Below are 13740 nucleotides of genomic sequence, written 5' to 3' on the forward strand. Positions count from 1 at the left end.
TTCACTTTGGCTTGAAGTGCTGGAGCTTCCACATCTGAGTCCTACCTCTCTGGAAACAAGCTCTACGAATATGTAACGAGGCCACTTCTCTCAGAACTGACAGGAAGACTGGCAGCATTGTCCTCGAAGGTCAGGGGTGTCAACAGGGAGTCATATCCCTCACACCCGTTTCACCCCTTCACAAGGAGACAGATTAAGGTCTGCTGAGAGCTGCTGGATCACAAACACACACACACATGCACACACCCAGAGGCCATGCAACTCATACCGTATCCACGAAAACACAGCCCCAAATCACACACTGAGACTTGAGGTCACGACACTTAGGACAGTTCATATGCTCACAAAAGGCAGAGACAAGAAATAAATAAACACATTTCACCATTTTTTTGGTGTGACAAATGGTCAAAGTCCGATTTTAGCTCAGAGAAATAAAAAAAATCATTGCGGAGGAATGAGTCAGTGGTGTCACTGTGACAAAGGAGTCGTTTGATCTCGTCCACTTTTTCCAGCCCTGGAGTGATTATCCTCCCACCTATTTCAAGATCACTTGTAGCTCCCCGAGCACATTCACTACAACACATCCCCACCTGAGCGGCCGCTATGGAACTTCACGCTGCAGGAAGAAGTATAGGTGGGAGGTGGATGTTATTGCTGTCTGAGTATTGCTAAATAACTACCATTCATAGTTATTGCTGACAAGATATGAAGGAATGAGTAATTAGCGTGCATCTTTTTGTCGGGTTTGCCAACTAATTATGAGACCAAGAACTAACGGAGGATTAACTCAGAGCAGCTGGTAGTGTTGTGATTTGGGCTTCCATTGAACCACACTCAGTTGAACTGAAATCACGATCAAAGCAGAGCCTTTGAACTTCAAACTTATCCGCACGTTACAGCTAAATATTGTTTTTGAAATACACATTTTTCAAGAAAGGGTGCCACTCTTGTGACCATCAAGTAACGATTAGCTCATTGAATGTGATACATTTGAGGTACACTGTGTAGAAAAACAAAAATATTAGGGTCATGATGACATCAGGGTATCATGTCACATGGCTTGTAGTCGACAATGTGACCTACCACACTGAACTAAGGAGGGGAAAAGGGCATCTGTGCTTGTTGCATGCAAATTACACTGAAGTCAAGCATATCGATCCAATGTGTGGTTGGTGTTCAAATAAATGGAAATACATTCAGATTTAGCAGATTTCCATATAAAATCCATATTTGTCTACAGGTTTGTAATCTGATGGTACATTCATTTAATATCCTACATGATTCCTTTAGGAATAATACATTTGATTTGTGTGTGTTTTAAAAAGTATAGGCCTGACTTATAATTCCAATTATTGTTCAAATTGGTGGGGCTTTCTCAATTACATTATGATTACACATTACATAACAATGTTCTAGACATTCAAAAAGTCAAAAGCAATCTCCATTTAAAAGGTGAAAGAGGAGGGATATAGGTGGTTACATAATCCGATAGCCTTCTATTCGGGTTGGTGCCTCCGTTAATGATAAAACATGGAGGAGGGGTTAATGGTGGGGTCTCATGGGGCTTTGTTGCCAGCCTCCCACCTGCGAGATGAAACTAAAAATGCATTCACATACAAATCCAGAGAGAAAAGAAGACACATTTGGAGAGGCGGGGGGAAGACGAAACGGCTTGATTTCTTTCTCGGCGTCTGTGGAGGACGCGGGCCGCGGATCAGAGAGCTCCGGGTCTATTTTTAGCACTCCGCGGCTGTTTAGCTTTCGACGCACGTTCAGAGTGCAGCAGCAGAGCGCCGGGATGCTGCTCCAGACAGGGCTTTATGTGGAAATGCCTGCGTAATCAGCCGTTCTCTTCTCTCCTCTCCGCCCCGCACACACTCCTTGGTGAATTTGTGCGCTTTTACGCACACGCGCGCAAGGGGCCCACACTATTAATCCCTCCCTATTTGCAGAAAAACAAGCACGTGTCAACCAAAGCCCAAAGTGCTGTTAACTATATGCACAGTGTATATACAGTCGCTGCCTCTAACGTGTGATGCACTCAGCGCTCTCTGTAGGACAGAGGAAGGGCGTGGCACAGGCTGAACAGGAGGGGGCGGGATGCTGCCCGCGCAGTGGCCGCCTTTACTGGGGAAGACAGTGAGACACCTTGCCACTTGGTGAATATAATAAAGAAAACAAAAACTCCATTCATACAGGTGGGCCGTGTATAACTAACAAAACTGCCTCTGCCAGTAACATCTCCAGCCAGAACTGAAGCCACGGCCCTCTGCCACTTCTCCTGACCTTCCCGGCTGCTGCTCTCTTTGACACCATCAGATCCAGTGAGGAGCAGAGCTGACTCTGGGCGCCTCTCTCTTCCCACCCGGGTCTGTTCGGTCAGACGTCACTAGGGGTCCGCGCACGCTGGGCCACGCTGGCAGGAATACAGCTGCAGCACACCAGCCACAGTGCCTTCTGGATCTCCTGGTTCCTGAAGGCGTAGATGACCGGGTTGATGACGGAGTTGTAGGTGGCAGGCACCAGCGTGGCGTAGGTGTAGAGGGGAGGGTAGGTGTAGTCGGCGATGAGAGAGTAGACAGTGAATGGCATCCAGCAGGCAGCAAAGGTACCCAGGATGATCGCCAACGTGGACACGCCCTTCCGCGTTGTGACGTAGTGGGGTGTGGCGGCCAGGAAGTGGTGCTGGAGGGCGATCTGGTGAGCGTGGCGCATCACGATCTTGCAGATCTGGACGTAGAGTTGCAGCATGAGGCCGAAGAGCAGCAGGAAGGAAACGGACAGCACGGCAATGTTGTTCTTTGTGAGTGGGCGCACCACGCTGCATGTAGACTCCTCTGCCAGGCAGTTGACCCCCGTGACCGGCAGCAGGCCCAGACACAGGGAGAGGCCCCACAGGAGCACCAGCATGGTGTAGGTGAAGACCGCTGTCCGCTCCGAGTTGTAGGTGAGGGCATAGTACAGCGACAGGTAGCGGTCGATAGTGATGGCCAGCAGGCTGAAGACGGAGGCGGAGAAGGAGGCCACCACCAGGCCCACGGTCAGCAACTGGGCCGATTCGGACTGAAGCAAATAGGCACAGGTGAAGTGAAGCACCAGGCCCAGGCCGGCCAGTAGGTCGGCCAGTGCCAGGCTGCCGATCAGCAGGAACATGGGAGCTCTGAGCGCCGGGTTCTGCCAGATCACCAGCACCACCAGGGCGTTCTCGCATGCTATCAGAGTCCCCGATGAGCACAGCACAATGTCCCAGGGGTTGATCAGCAGGGGCATCTGGCTGGGCGGGAGGGAGTCCGGTGGAAACGTCCCCAGGCTGGTGCTGTTGTCCATTGGCCCACCGCCTCCGCTGGCCCATGCTGTGGGGTCAGGGGTCAGCCAGCTGGGGGTGACCGGTGGCTCTTCACTCATTGTAGCCCCCGTCTGAAAATGACACAAACAAGCAACCTGTTATATCTTAGCTGGATATAAAAGTCTTGACCAAACCAATGAGGACCAAAAATAACTTGTCTTTATTGTATGTTTTGGTTCATCTTTTTAGCTTTGCAATTTCATGCACTGATGACAGAAACTGTGGGGACTGTTTCCCTCCTGCTCCCACCCCACCTTTGTGCGGGCCACTGGGTTTGTGTTGATGTACATTTTAGCCTCCAGACAGTTCATGCATTTTCCTCTGGGAATTGAACACAGTGACTATTTAACAGGCCTACAGGGTACACCTCAGGTAAGTAGCTTAAGTTATGAACAAGGGAAATGAAAGGGGATAATTTAAAAAATTTAAAAATAAAGCAGGCTTTTGTTGCAAATTTCAGGCCACACTTCTGAAGAGATATCGATACACCGGCACCGGTAATAATTCACGCCGCTGTCGGGAGACCAAGCGCCTTTTTATTTTATTTTATTTTTTACATAGCAGAAGATAACCGCACCCGTCATGGAAATACAGCCTCTAACTGCATAAAAGCATCTCACGCCGGTTAGCCATATGGTGCTGCTTTAACCTCTCTGCAGACCTTGCATCAAGGGGAACACAGCGGCTTCTCCACGTCAGCAGAAGAAAAAAATATAAAATAAAATAAACGGGCTAAAAAAATAATTCATGCATGTCAAGGATGCTCAATAATCCCATTCCAGCCTACCTTGACTCTGCGAGGTGAGACTTCCCGTCTAGATGGAAGAACGACAGCCTGGTATTGCCATGTTATCGATAAGGACGGTGCAGCCCGGAGAGAGAGGGGGGTGGTGGTGGTGGTGGTGGTGGTGTGGGGGGGATGCTGGTCCTCTCTGCCTCAAAGCGGGGATGATGGAAGAATAAGAAAAGAGCGCGGAGCGGCTCTGCTGTTAACGGCGCATCGCCGTGGACTGCGGCTGTGCAGAGAGCAGCGGCGGAAAAGAGGAAGAGGAGGATGGTGATGAAGGAGGAGTCCCATGGGCCAGACCACCAAAGACCGGTTGAACTCCGTTAAGGAGGTAAATGTCTAGTCGTTGCTGTCTCAAGGACAAAGACAGGTGTGTGCGTGTGGAGTGTCCAGGTGTCCACGTGCTTGTAGTCGCTTATTCTAAGTAAAACATGCTTTCTTTGAACAGGCCTGTTGCAAACATTTGTCATTCCGCGTGATGCAACTTATTTCGGCTCACCTGAACAAAACAGGACAATACATTTAAACTGTTAGTGTTTCAGATATGGAGATGCTGGATGCTCTCTTTCCTCCTGCGACGCCCTTCTATTCTGGTCCTGTCTGTGCTATTAACAGCAACTCTGATGTGTGTCAACCCCCACCCCACCCTCTCCTCTGTCCTCCATCTTCTCTTCCTCATCTCTCCATCTTTGCAGCACTGCCTCCAACAGAGACCTCTAGCGATGAAGAACTGATGGCTGACTTGTTAATGAGGCATTCATGTCGATTGTGTGGGCTTTTATTTACAAAGCACCTGCTTTACGGATCTGAATGGATTAAAAATATCTCCTGTTGCAGCAGGAGAGCTGGGCTACCAGGCTACACCGCCGAGGGGCGCTGTTGAGCCCCTATGAGTCATCAGTGCGCACCTGTAGGACGCAGAAAGGAGAGCACACACTGCATCAATCTTACTGGCTTTATTTCGTTTTCTTTAAAACAGAAAATAATCGCTTTACAACAGGCCTTTTTCAAGCAAACCCTCACATTAAACTTGCCAACACCTACAAAACGGTATCAAAAGTGCACCATAGTGTTAATACATCTTCTCAAGGTCTAACAATTTCCAATGATAATATTATCTTGTTATATTTATACAAATACCATTCTGTACACTGTAGAAATACACAACCCAGTGTGTCCCCCCCACCTCACCCCATCCTCCTTTACATCTGTGATGAAAAACATGACCCACTCTCGGTAAATCCCATGCAGAATAACAGTGTGGGGGGTGAAGACACCAAGCCGATGTTACATAATATGAATTATTAAATACCCGTTCAACCCCACACCCAAAGAAAAATCGAATATGCCACTCATACGGCCAACCAATATCTGTACAACCCTCATTCAACGTCTTATTTTTTTTTAAAACAATCTTGACACAGTTTGCATTCATTATCGTCTCATCGTCCAGGCAGCAGCAGCGTCCAGAGTGAAGGGGACGAGGTGGAATGGAAGGACACAGGGGAAGGAGGAGGAACTTCCACGGCTGAGCTGCAGCGCCGAGCGTGTAAGAAGCACAAGAATTAAATACAGCTGTGCGGGCAGGTGTGACGTCGTGCGGGCTGCTGTGGCGTGTTTACAGTCCGCCGCTCCTCGTAAAGAGGGAACAGAGCCTTTCTTCTGGTTTCTGTGGCAGAACACGGCTGCTCCACGTTTAGTCTCTGGACTGGTAGAAGAGGATGTAGCCCGACTCGGAGTTCTTGGATATTTCAGAAGTGAGTCCGTAGAACTCTTCTATGGCCTGTGCATCGATTTTCTGCAAGAACAGAAAGACGATATACAGCTGGGTCAAAAACTACACAAGTACTGTGAATACTACATCAAATGTAAAAAATAGAAATGAACTCGCTTACCTCTACAATATCATCATCGAACAGCAACCAGAAGTCATGACTTTTCACAATGGCAATGTAGTGACCCCTGTTTGGCCCACTGAAAAGAAAAATAACACTTTATTAGAGCGAACTTTAACTACCGTGATATTATTACTTGGGCTTTAAAAGGCCCTACACGCCCAGTCCACCCACACAGGTGTTTCCACTTATTGTGCCTGATTAGACTCCTTTGCAGGACTGTGTAAACACCATGTTGATTGACACTCCGCTGGAAACACCTGTGTGGGAGTACGGCCTTTAATGAAACACAAATCTGTGCAGCTGTGAACAAAAACAGGTTACATGGTAAGCATGGAATGACAGTACTGAATACTGAAGCAGTATTCAGTACGGTTTTACTTAAGCACTATCATGACATTACGATAACTGAAATCCCCGATGATATGTGGCCTAAAATCATGACATCAATTTCATTATATGCCTCCCTGCTCTGAAAATAACCGAGCTAAAAGGAGATGAGAGTAAAGCTCAAAGGGAGAGAAGAACATTCAGACATAACTTACATCTGAAGGACTCCCGACTCATTTGCTCAACTCCAAATAAGTTTAGTAAATTATTTCTATTCATGAAGGCCGGGAGTCTGTTTTCAGCAAAGCGGGGAAACACCTTGTATAAACACAGACAGAACAAACGCCCACTCACTCTGGGTCAAAACCGGCACTGGAAAAAAAAAAGTGCAGCACAGCTGAACAATCATGGATGAGGGTCTGTGTTTTCTCCCACTCGACGTGATTTAGGTTCTAATGTACCTTTATTCTAGTGCCAATAGGTTCAAATGCATTTTATTATTAGAACAGTAAATGGTCCGCCTGTCTCTGGTTGCCGTGTATCCTACACACCTCCCACAATGCACCACCACAGCGACCAGGTCGTAGAGCCTCTCCGGATTGGTGGCGTCCCCGGAGGTGTTGAAGAGGCGGAGCTCCAGAGGGAAGACGACGCGATAGGACAGCTTGGTGTAGCGCTGCAGCTGCTCCATGTACTTAAAGCGCTTCAGGTGCAGAGCCAAGATCATCGGCAGCTTCTTAACACGCATCCTACATCACAAACGTTACAGAGTCACACACAATATCTAAACTCCCAACCACGCACAGAAATGCATTAAACACCTAAAAAAAAAAAGCACAAAATAAGAATGAACCTGTGTACTGACCTCTTGTGTGCCTCCTGCTTGCTTCTACATTCTTCACAGTAGTATTTGTACTCACTGCACAGAGTCTCTGTGTTACTGAAACCTCTGAGAGGAGCCACAAAGAGAGGATTAGTCAAACCAGAGGTCCACATCAACAAATGATTCAATATTAAAACACTCCGTTCTCGTCATGCAGTTTGGTGAAAGACACACACAACTACTATTCATTACAAATCCAGCATCCTCAAACAAACACCACATGTTCAGAGCACTTTATGCAATCTTCTTCAGAACTAAAGATATAAAAAGGTTCCAACTGTACCACAGATTGCAACCTCTAAATATGTTACTACTTTGTAAGTTACACTCTTAAAATAGGTAAAACCACAACGCCGTTCAACAGAGACTAGTTCTGTAATACTAGTAAACATTTGTCAATTTTTGTAATAACTAAAATAGGTGGCTACAACATTTTTGGAACTAAATTCTTAACCAGAACTGCATTTTCAGACAGATTGAGATTTTCTTCATGAATCAAATCAAAAAAGGAAGCTGGAACCATTAAATGTTGTTTTCTGTAATAAGAGTTGCCAATTATTTTTCTGTCAGTGAACTACTACTCCGGCTTCTGCACTGCTTCTACATGTTGTGAATTTACCTGAGGCAGTGCGTGATGGAGGTATTCTGTTCTACATCCACAGAAAGGTCCAGAAAATCCTCATCTTTGCTGCTTATCTGAAGAGGAAAAAAAAGGACATCAACATAAGCTAAAAGCAGCTAAACTCAAATACTAGATAAATGCGTCTGCCTGATAAGTTTGGAATAAAATAACATTGGGCTGTTCTCTTGTATTTGCCTTAAACATTGTTTGCACTTACACCGACAGAAACTAACACACAAACAACCTCAGCTTTTCTTTATCCTTGTGCCAAGAAGCTTCATCTGTGTATGTTATCTAATCCCTCAGCAGCAGGATTGTTTGATTTGAAAACATGTTTCAACAAGACTCTGGTGACACACAGCAGAAGACATTTGGTGTGAGCCACTTAAACCTCTCCCCTCATGTGAAAACAGCAGTGAGCCATCTTACCGTTTCACAGGTGAGGCAGCGCGTCTCATTGGTCAGAGTGCCTTGGAAGATCTCATGGACCCAGGTCGGAGCGGGCGTGGCATTGCTGTTATTGTTCTGAGAGTCCAACGTGCCGTTGGCAAGGCGGCCGTTGGTCTTGTCCTGCTTTCTCTCCTCCTGAAGCAAGTCTGCAATGGTGTTGAGCAGGTAGTTCAGGAATTCATGGGCATCCTGCTGCATGTAATTGTCAAACAGCTCTGAGGAAGAAAGTGCAGAGAGGGGACATTAGAGTTTTAATTGTTGATTAGTCACTTTGCTGTAGCCTCTTTTGACCACACCAATCTCCTTAAACGTATCAGTTTCCTCTCACCATTCTCTTTGCGAAGCCGTGTGATGAACTTCTTGGGCGGTATGACGCCCACTTTCCTCTTCTGGTTGGCAATACTGTGAAAGAGGTCGGCCAGGCAGGTGAGCAGGTTCTCCTTTCGCCGAGGCTGACTGCGGTACGCCAAGATCTTCTCCCGAAACGGTCGGCAGAAGTACAGAGCCTGCAGCACCGAGTTGCAGTAGCAGGTGTTTCCAAACTAAGAATCACATATGGAATGCAGTCGAATGCAGTGTGAGTACCAGTCAAGTGGAGAATGTATACATAGCGGTGAATCTGCACATCATTCACTTACATTGACCAGGCCAAAGTAGTGCTCATTGACTGGAAACTGCTCAGATCCAATCTCTTTCTCCAGAGCAGAGGCATTGGCGCCCTATAAATGCACAGAGCAAGAAAAAGAAGACTACGTATTTACTATTATTTTGGACAAAAAAACAACAACGGATGCTTAAAAACTCCCAAGACTAGGGACTCTCCCCTACCACCTCAACTCTGCCCTTTTATGCCATTTGAGCTAAAAGCAATCATCTTTAAAAACGACTGTAAAATGAGGCTGTGCAAGACTAGTGCTAACTCATCCAAAATGGATTTTAAATGTATGTATGCATGCAATTAAATGTATGTGATTGCAAATACGGGTTTTCAGAATATAAATGATTAAAACGCAGATGTTTTTTTTAAGTGGAAACACAAATCCCCTCTAAAATGTGGTAGTGATTAATACAGTGCGATGCATATAGACAGTAACAAACTGCAGATTTGACATGGACCTAGCGGGTCCAAAACTGCGCAGCTAAGCCATGTCGTCATTGCTTGCGTTAATAATGTCCGGTAGTAAAGGCCAACACGTCAACGTCAATTTTTTTTCACGGTTTCTCTAACGTTGAGTTACACATACTGCAGATAATCCGTTGTCACTCATTACCCAAACAGGTGTTAGCATGGTGCTACACTGGTTTAGCTTCGCGTTAGCTAGTTAGCTTCATGTTAGCTAGTTAGCTGCGAAGCACAGCTGCAGCAGGTGCACTGTCACTGTACAAAAAGAGGCTGGGATACATGTTAACCAAATAAATGGTAAATGTAGGAGTTGATCAAATGTCTACACTAAAGAATGTCCATCTACTGCCGTTAGCGAAAAGACCAGAGCGGAGAAAGCAGTGGGTGTCTGCTTGCTTTGCTATGGTCGGAAATAGGCTTGGCTAGCGCTGACACCAGAATTAACTGCTTATATGTTTAATAACATGGTTTGAAGGCCAATCAGAGTGGAGCAACTGTGCCTGAGTCATGCCAGTTTCAGACCGTCGTGTACTCACCATGGTACAAAAAGAGGCAAATTTGGAGACTGTCATTAGGATTTCCATTCGGCTAGCGCCATCTTCAACCACCGCTGCGCGCTGACAAGACTGGGCTGGGCTGGTTCCCTCGTGAGGCAAGGCAAGCGATACTGCTGAGCTCGCGACAAGGTCCAACGGCTGAAGAAAACGAGAGCATTCACTGCTTGTTGTTTCCGTCTTCAGTTAATCACGGTCGGAAGTGCACAGTAAAGCGGTTCGCTTTGTTTTAAGTTATATAGTGTGACACATTTAGACACTCATAAGCTTCTAAGAAAAACGCAGTTGTCGAAGCCAAGTTACATAACGTCAAAATATTTGATATAGTAACTATACGTAACTTGAAAAATCAAGCTTAGCCTCACGGAACTTTTGCGCATGCGCATCAGGAATAGCAGAGGAAAAATATCTGCAATTTTTGTTTTTTTAACAATGATTGTATTTTCAGCAGCCTGATCATATTTCATCTTGTCATTTAGTAGACTGAGTTCCACACTAAACTATAAAATCACAGAAACATTATAGAACATAACCATAGACTGCAGCATAACACTAGGACCAGTTCGCGTACTGAAACGGCGGCCAGATGTTATTCTGTATAGTAATTCGTGAATGAGCTGATTTATTTGGTTCAGGCAATATCACGGCTTACCCTGCAGTCTATGGACATTTCACTAGGCGGAGTTTGGGGTCTTTCAATCTCTCTTTCCGCCACACCCGCCATCTTGTAGAGACCGGGGGTAAGATCCTCTCCCTGTTAATTGTTTTTTTTTCTACCTTATTACTATACATTTCGTACATGGTTAGATTAAAATGTGTCCTACGGATTTCCCTTACATCTCAGTGGGTTAATAACGCTTGAAAATTGGTGTATCGAGGGATATTTTCCGTTGAATGTGAGCAGGACCAGCAGCGTGGCTCTCCATGCGGGCCCGTTTAGCATACACAGTATTCTGCTACTACACTTACTTGCAGCCGCTGTAACGCTCATAACGTGACATTTGTCGTGGATATTCGAGCGTTTTCGACGAAACTAAACATTGCAAATACGGTGCTACCTAGGGGGAGAGTGGGAGAGATGTATTTCGTTGCGAGCCTTTACATAAGTATATCTTCTCATAGTTAGTCCGTGCAATTAGCTTTGATATGTGTTGAATCAAATTAAAAACTGTCCATAATGTGCGTGTAATGGGGATAAATTAAGTAGATGTTATAATGGATACATGCCATTTTCTATCTGTTGAACATTTACACTGGAAGAAAGCTCAAAGGCCTTGTCATGACTAACTGAAGTGTATTTTCTCTTAGTAATCAGGCATCATGACGAACACCAGAGGCAAGAGGAGGGGGACCAGGTACATGTTCAGCAGGCCATTCCGCAAGCATGGTGAGTACACATTTAAAGGCATTTTATATCCCACCACACTTTGAGTGCAATCCCCTTTTTACTAATGTAATGGAGGGAATTTGGTATGTAGGATTACTGCCACCTCTTTTGCTAAATAACATTAATTGATTAACTGCATTTGCTTCACAGGCCCAATTCCCCTCTCTACATACATGCGCATCTACAGGAAGGGAGACATCGTTGACATCAAGGTAGGTCACAGCATGTGTGTTGGCTAGTATCCTTGATTGGGTGGTAATTAATTTAAACTGCATGGCAAATTCAGATTTGCAATGAAAGACTGAAGGGACTTGGGCAAGGTGCAGTCATTTTCTATATTAGAGCAAAGTTTGTTAGACAGTTTTACTTAAACTCAGTGTGAACTCACTTATGAAACGCTTCTTGGTTCCGTACTGTGGCGACTAACTAACATGGTGACTTTGTTGTTGCTGAATACATTGTAACTTGCTGTTTTCTTTTCAGGGCACAGGTACCATCCAGAAGGGAATGCCTCACAAGTGCTACCATGGCAAGACAGGACGTGTCTACAATGTAACCCAACATGCTGTCGGCATTATTGTCAACAAGCAGGTCAAGTAAGTAGGAAGTGGTTGTTATTTTGTGATATCTGAATGTTCATACTTGTGTAACTTTGAGCTTGAACACACCAAATGACTTAAAACTCCCTCAGACTAATAAGCAATTATTTAAAGACTTCCATTCTCGTAGTGAGGATTACGAGGATCACGCTTTGTGATTTGTTGACCAGTTCTCAAATGTTAAACCCACTGAATCCAGAAAACGGTGGTGTTCGGGCTGCGCGACATGGCCAAAATCTAGACTACATCTTATCAAAACAGGCTGCATACTCAAAGGCCAAACTCCTAATTTATACATGCACATCTTGGTCTGAATCACTGGCATGTAAGGAAATATTATATAATTAGTTATAATCAAAGTTAGCTGTAGAGAGGTTTTTAGAGCTGCTTTGTTTACATTCAGTGTCGTTGCAATGGGCCTGTGTGTTAATGTCAAACATTCATACCTATCAGAAATACACCGCTATACATTTTATTATCTGCATTGTGCATCGCTTCTCTATAGATTTCATTCATCCGTTAATCGTTGAATGTCGTACAATATAGTATTCATACATAAGCGGCCACAAATCAAACTTAACAGTTATGTGTACCAAAGTTACATTAATCTGTTCTTTACAATCCTTCAGATTGTTGTTAAAACCTTTCCATTTTTACTGCAACTTGTAAATCCTGGCTTCAGTCTTTGGTGTGTCCTTGCTCAAACTCTTCATCTAGAACAGTAGTTCTCAAAGTGTGGAATCAAATGATGTAGAACTAATGTTTTGACGTCTGAGTCTTTATTTGCTATCACAATAGTGGTGTTAGTTCAGTCTGTAGGTTTACAGAACAAACAGATATTTGACCAAAAAAATGAAAAACAGACAATATGACCCCATCTTCACTTTGCCACCTGGATTGTTCATGTCCTCAGTGGTCATTCACGTGGGGAAAATTATTTTATCCTTAAGCACCCCAGTCTAACTCCTGTTTGACCTGGGGCTGTACTGAGGAGACAGCAGAGACAAATGCAGATATTAAAACAGCTTTACTTTCTATTTTGAGCTAAAGCTACCTGTGGAGTTATGCGTTTGCTTTTAATATGGACTCATTGATGTTTTCGCCTGTCACAGGGGCAGGATCCTGGCCAAGAGGATCAACGTGCGTATTGAGCATGTGAAGCACTCAAAGAGCAGGGACAGTTTCCTGCAGCGCGTCAAAGCCAACGAGGCCAAAAAGATGGAGGCCAAGCAGATGGGCACCTGGGTGGAACTGAAGCGGCAGGTATGAAATGATCCAAGAGTGTTTTACCACTTCTTAAACCAGAAATAATTATGTCATGGTGAATTCATTCAGTTGCAGTGATGTTTACTGTCACTTAAAGTGTAGATGAAACTAAAACAGATCATACTTTGTGGACTATTAAATGGGAAAGCATAAAAGTCCCAATGGTATATTTTAGAGTATGTTGTGAATGAATTCAACTTAACAGTTTAGAAAAAGTTGTAACTATTTGCAAAAAATTGTCTTTTTAAAAAAATGTGTTTTTATTGATTATTATTATTATTATTATTATTATTATTATTATTATTATTTGATCATCTCATAATCCTTCTCGTCTCTACAGCCGGCTGCTCCCCGTGAAGCTCACTTTATCAGCACCAAGAAAAACCAGCCACAGCTGCTGGAGCCCATCCCCTATGAGTTCATGGCATAAAGTGCTCACTAAAATAAAAAACATTTGTACACACGCTGCTTGCCATGTTGTCATCTGTTCACACATTT

At 44.6% G+C, this 13740-nt stretch overlaps 3 protein-coding genes across 3 annotated transcripts; 1 reads left to right on the top strand and 2 right to left on the bottom strand.

Annotated features, from left to right (window-relative positions):
* Positions 1-2379: 2379 nt before the first annotated feature.
* gpr12 (G protein-coupled receptor 12) lies at positions 2380-3405 on the bottom strand. Its single transcript, XM_076080726.1, has one exon. It carries the CDS (start codon positions 3403-3405, stop codon positions 2380-2382), a length of 1026 nt encoding a protein of 341 aa, XP_075936841.1.
* Positions 3406-5074: 1669 nt separating this feature from the next.
* On the bottom strand, positions 5075-10365 carry usp12a (ubiquitin specific peptidase 12a). Its single transcript, XM_076080191.1, has 9 exons — positions 9973-10365; positions 8952-9032; positions 8642-8855; positions 8293-8528; positions 7861-7937; positions 7224-7307; positions 6910-7107; positions 6029-6107; positions 5075-5931 (listed from the first exon to the last, which is right to left on the bottom strand). The coding sequence occupies exons 1-9, from the start codon at positions 10018-10020 to the stop codon at positions 5830-5832; spliced, it is 1119 nt and encodes a 372-aa protein (XP_075936306.1). The 5' UTR covers positions 10021-10365; the 3' UTR covers positions 5075-5829.
* Positions 10366-10652: 287 nt separating this feature from the next.
* rpl21 (ribosomal protein L21) lies at positions 10653-13706 on the top strand. The gene is made up of 6 exons (XM_076080194.1): positions 10653-10730; positions 11299-11377; positions 11528-11589; positions 11861-11973; positions 13089-13239; positions 13583-13706. The coding sequence occupies exons 2-6, from the start codon at positions 11311-11313 to the stop codon at positions 13670-13672; spliced, it is 483 nt and encodes a 160-aa protein (XP_075936309.1). The 5' UTR covers positions 10653-10730; positions 11299-11310; the 3' UTR covers positions 13673-13706.
* The last annotated feature ends 34 nt before the right edge of the window (positions 13707-13740 follow it).

The sequence above is a fragment of the Anarhichas minor genome, unplaced genomic scaffold, assembly GCF_050575085.1.
Source record: "Anarhichas minor isolate MPS153535 unplaced genomic scaffold, ASM5057508v1 ptg000074l, whole genome shotgun sequence".
NCBI classification, from domain to species: domain Eukaryota; kingdom Metazoa; phylum Chordata; class Actinopteri; order Perciformes; family Anarhichadidae; genus Anarhichas; species Anarhichas minor.